This window comes from Cryptomeria japonica, unplaced genomic scaffold, assembly GCF_030272615.1.
Source record: "Cryptomeria japonica unplaced genomic scaffold, Sugi_1.0 HiC_scaffold_468, whole genome shotgun sequence".
NCBI classification, from domain to species: domain Eukaryota; kingdom Viridiplantae; phylum Streptophyta; class Pinopsida; order Cupressales; family Cupressaceae; genus Cryptomeria; species Cryptomeria japonica.
In genome coordinates this window covers 41223-46857 of record NW_026729288.1, presented here as the reverse complement: position 1 = coordinate 46857, position 5635 = coordinate 41223, and the positions used below count along the sequence as shown (strand labels likewise).

Here is a 5635-nt window from a genome sequence, read left to right as displayed (position 1 = left end):
AATTCAGTGATGCCAAGTCAGTTCTTGTAGGTGTATTGAACCTAACTCATCAAAGGAGGAGCAAGTGACATATGGCATTACATCAAATATTATTCAATGTACCTAATCTCATTTCTCATTGATCCACATTCAAAGAGGGACATGTGCCCAAAGTGTTGTAGTTTTCTCATTGGTTAAAGTGGTTGTTGTTATAACTAGCCCTAATTAGGGTTTCATGGTTAAATCTCGGCCATTAAATTCAAATCAATCTCGGACATTCATTTGTATCAAGACTTCTATATAAGGTTTGCCTTCTCATTTTTAAAGGTTAATAGGTGGATAATAGAGTAGAGCAGAACTGTTAGAAAGTAGAGTAGGAGGAGGAAGCTAGAGATTGTTTCCAAGACTTGTTGAAATTAATACATAAGTTTTGTTGAAGATATGGTGGATGTTTGTGCTGTCTTTCTACATTTTGCATGGGTTCTTGTTACTTCTCAAAGTTAATTGAATTTTACTGATTATGATGGAGAAATGCGAAGATATATGATGAATTACTTAGTGCTCATACCATTTGTTATTTGTTGATTGCAAATTGTAGTGCATGGTTGGTCTAAACCTCATTGTTGAAATAGTTCGATTTTTTAGTATTTTTAAAAATGTAAAAAGTTCTATATATTATTATTTTTAAATTATATTTTGAATTTTAAAAATAATTTGTTTTAATTTATTTTGAAATTTTTATCTATTAATATTTATTGCTTTTAAAAGTTTATAATATTAAAATAATTAATTATGTATTTAAAAAATTTAATATTAAATTATATGTTTATGACTTCTTAAATATTATTCTTATTTAAAGGAGAATCTAGATCAACAGAACAATTTAGATTAAATTAAACTTAATGGTCGTTGGACATAAAATCGAAGCTATTGTTAATTCAGTTTAGAATGTGATTATTAACCACACATGTCATTAGAGGGATGCAAGGTTGTATGGGCTTTAGGATGACTTGACCTTATTATGTGTGGTCATAAGGTTGTTTGTAAAGCTAAAGCAAGGCAAGTATGGATATCGAGAAAATAATTATAGTGTGTAATTTAAGACTCCCAAATGTGAGAAATAAATACAAACAAGAGAAGTGTTGAAGTATACAACTTCTATGTAACTTCTTCCCTTGCCACTCTATCTACAAAATTCCTCAGATGTATTATGTACTGAGAAGTGTAAGTGGATAATGCACTAAAGGATAGTGCATACGTGACAAAACACACAAAATGAGGTTATACATGGCAATTACAAATAATTCAATACTATGTTAATACTATTACTATTGGTTCAAAGATTTACAAAAGGTATAACCACCATACTAGGTGTCAACCTATGTTAACATCTTCATTAATGAGTTTGAATTACAAATTGGCCCAAAAATATCCCTCCCTCCCTCTCTCTCTCTCTCCCCTTTTGTATCTTTGTATCTCTTCTTTTCTATCCGTTTCTATCTCCTAATCTTTATCTTAATTTCTCCTTATCCCTCTACAACTATATCTCTCTTTATTTGTCCTTTTCATCCTCTCTCACTCTATCTAGGCACGTCTCACTCTCTTTAACCATCTATTTCTTTGCCACCTCCCTCTCTAGCTCTCTCTTCCTCTGTCACCCTATCTCCAGACATGTCTCGCTCTCTTTATCTATTCATCTCTCCCCTCTCACTATTGCAAACATAACATGAGCCTATTGGTAATGGAGTTCAATTATCTTTTGATTGAAAGGTTTTCTTTCACTTATGTCTGGTTTGTATTAATGAATGCACAATTGATTCAAAGTTATCCCTCGCTCATTCTCTCTCCCCCTCTCTATATATTTATCTCTTCTATCTCTATCTATTTCTCTCTCCTCTCTCTTTATCTCTTCCTCTCATATCCATATCCCTATTCTTCTCCATATCTATATCAATCTCGATCTCTATCTTCCTCTCTATATTTATCGCCTAACTCTATCTCCTCACTCCTTTATCTTTCCCTCACTCTTCCTCCTCTATCTCTCTCTTTATATCCCTATATCTCCCTCTCTCCTTCTCTCCCTATTTCAAACAAAACATAAGAATATTGGTAATGGAACTCGATTATATTCCCGGTTTAAGGGTTTTGTTTGATTGCATTTGTCCGTTTAAGTAGATGCATAGTTGATTTGGATCTATAATTTTTTCAAATGTTGGGACCTTTGTTGAATAAATAATATCATTTACTAAATGGTTTGCTAATTTATCTCACGTGTTGCACAAATATATGAAAAAATAGATCAATTTTTTTTAATAATCATTCCACATCTATTCGGCGTACATATTGCACACCAAGGTGCAATTGCTACTTGTATATTCTTGACTTTTCTATTACACCATATCATTCAATAAAAAAGAGAATAGCGTTGATGGAAGAACCACAATCATCTGTAACCGCATAGGCTACCCATGCATATTTGTATCACCTCCACATAGAAAAGTACCTAAAACCATGCTCTCTACATTAATAAACATTTTCTTACTTATGCAAACCATGTCATTAAAGGGTCCAAAAGTATAGGGATTCATTCAAAAAATATTCCTCACTTAATTGCATCCAATATTAGATCACTCCCGGTGTCCATGCTCTTACATGGATGTAGATTTACCTTTCGTATTAGTCATTTGTGGAAACTCAATGGGGAATTGGAGATTGTGAGTGTGGTATGAAAGACAAGGTAAAACCTATGAGAGATATTAAAAAAAAATGTACTCGAGTAGTTATCAAGAAAACTGAGATTATACTAGCGTAAAATATGACCAAACTGTTTTATTGACTTGCTCTTCTATAATATGAACCACTTATTATAATCATGAATCGATCAGGTGTAGAATTTTATTCCCCCTCTCACTCTCTTTGTTCCTTATATTCGATTGTTGATCACTTTGATTTCTTAATTGTAAAAAGTTCATTAGTTAGCCACCCTTATCCAAAGAGAGTAAAAAGATAATTCTTGATAGGTAAACAAGGGATCATGGAACTAAACGTTTCCCAACCAAGAATCATCCCAATATATCACTTTTAACGCATTTTTTACTTCTCAAATTGAATATTTTTTATAAACTATTTATAATTGTCATATTATTTGATATAAAAGAAAAGAAAATTCAATCAATATAAATAAAAATAAATAAAATGAAATGTCTAATCAATATGAAATACTTTTCTCATATATTTGATTGAAGTAAGAGGAAAAAACTAATCTTTAATATTATATTTTCCTATTTAGTTACCCCAAACAACTAATTCATCAAAACATTAAGTTAAAAAAAATATTAAATAAACATATATCTCACAAAAATAATAAAAAATAAATCATCTAAATCAACTGTATGTACTTTGTTAAAAGGAGAATCGAGAGGACAATGCAGTCAACTGGACGAAAAGTTTTGGTGTCGAAAAATGGAAATAGACAGATCTCAAACATTAGAAAAAGTAGTAAACCTACTTTATTAAAGAGAATTCACTCACCTAAAGGTAAAATTTTGATCTCCAAAACTGCTAGAAAAGACACCTACTTCATTTACAACAATGCACTTCATTTACAACAACACACTCACCTAAAGATTAAGTTTTGGCCGAGTTCAACTGTAGATGGATGTGAAAGAGACAATCTAAGCAACGCACTCAACGCAACGTGAGCAATGTTTTCGCACCCATCAACAGTTTGAGAATGAAGGCTCTTTTCTCTAAAATATCGCGGTTTACATTCATTATAGTTATGAGTATTGGAAGCGGTACGATTTTTAGTCACTGTTGTACCTTGACCCAAGGTAGTTCAAGATGCATTCAAACTACTCACCCATGACATTCTGAAAATCAGACATCAACATCTTAATAAGGTTATATCTTATAGAGGTGATGGATTCTAGTGAATTGTAATGTCAAAACCTGATTCTATTTCCGCTACCCATCTACCCTCTAGGGTTTGGAAAAATAAAACGATCTTAAATAATTCTAAATACTAGATCCCTTGGACAACATGGTCTCTTCCAAGATGGGATTCTCAACACCACCAAAAAGTTTTTTTTCTTGTAGAATACCTCTCCAAAATCTATCTTCTTATACATTTATCCTCCATAAATTGGTTCTTATGTTTGCATATGTTGTCTTAAACCTATAATTTAGGTCTCCAAAACTGCTAAAGAAAAGTAATACACCTACTTGACTTCAAAATTGTAGATGGATGTGAAATAGATATTCTAATCGACGCATTCAATGTAAAGTAAATGAACATAAGTTATTTTGAGCAATGTTTTTCTGTCCTAGAACATAGACAATCTGAGAAATAAACATTGAATAACATAAATTAATTTAAATGACGAGAGATAAAAATCTCATTGAAAAAGGGTACAAAGCATGGACAGTCTTTAGGCCAATATCCAACTCCAAGAAAGAAACTTTCCTCTCATACCGATTCTCCCACGGTGGAGAAAGATTTATATATTGTTTCCTTTGAAGAAGCCCACCGTTCCAATTAAGTCTAAACAATTCCACATTACTAAAATGATGGCGATGGCGAGAATACGTGTAAGGCAGGAGGTAAGTTGATCTTGAGATAGGCATACGCAGCAGGGCAGGGAGAAGATAGAAAATTTCAACGTTAATGAAAGGATGGTGAGAATGCATCTGCGGTAGCAGGCGAGACAACCACATGCAGTAAGACTTAGTGTGACGTAAGGAAAAGAGCAACAACTCTGGAAGGATCCGTGAAATATACGGAGTCAAGATGAATTAGTCTTTGCGGAGAGTTATGGTTTGGGCTATATAAAGCGTGTAATGGGTTTGTAATAGACATTCATATCCCGATCTCTTGTGTCTGCGTTTCTATTACAATGGCTAACCGCATGATTTACTTCACGTTGGGACTTTTTCTGTTGATATGCTGTTACAGCGACAGGGTCATGGCAGGGGATCCGGATCCCTTGCAAGATTTCTGCGTTGCAGATGAGGAAAGCAACGGTGAGTGAGAATATTTATACATAAACAATGATAATGATTTGCTTATTAGACGAGTCGAGTTACTAACAGACAGATTGATTTGATCTTGTTTTAAACAGTTTTGGTGAACGGGTTCGTTTGCAAAGACCCAATGCAAGTTTCAGCAAACGATTTCTTCTTCCGGGGACTTGGGCAGGCAGGGAACACCGACAATGATGTGGGCTCCAACGTAACGATGGCGAACGTTAAACAGATACCAGGCCTCAATACGTTTGGAATATCGTTGGTCCGCATCGACTACGCAGTGGGTGGAATAAATCCTCCTCACACACACCCAAGAGCCACCGAAGTTCTTGTTTTACTGGAAGGCCAGCTTCTTGTGGGTTTCATTGACACCAGCAACAAATTTTTCAGCAAAACTTTGGAGAAGGGAGATGTGTTTGTGTTTCCAAAGGCACTTGTTCATTTCCAGCAGAATGTGGGGCATGAAAATGCAGTGGCCATAGCTGGATTGAGCAGCCAGTTTCCCGGAGTTCAGACAATCGCCAATTCTCTGTTTGCGGCGAATCCCCCTCTCCCCGATTCCGTTTTGAGCAAGGCCTTCCGCATCACCCAGGAACTGGTGAATTACATTCAAAAGAAATTCGCATACTAA

General features: G+C 34.4%; 1 protein-coding gene across 1 annotated transcript; it reads left to right on the top strand.

The window, feature by feature from the left end:
• Window positions 1-4943: 4943 nt before the first annotated feature.
• LOC131871821 (putative germin-like protein 2-2) lies at window positions 4944-5635 on the top strand. Its single transcript, XM_059216002.1, has 2 exons — window positions 4944-5001; window positions 5100-5635. The coding sequence occupies exons 1-2, from the start codon at window positions 4944-4946 to the stop codon at window positions 5633-5635; spliced, it is 594 nt and encodes a 197-aa protein (XP_059071985.1).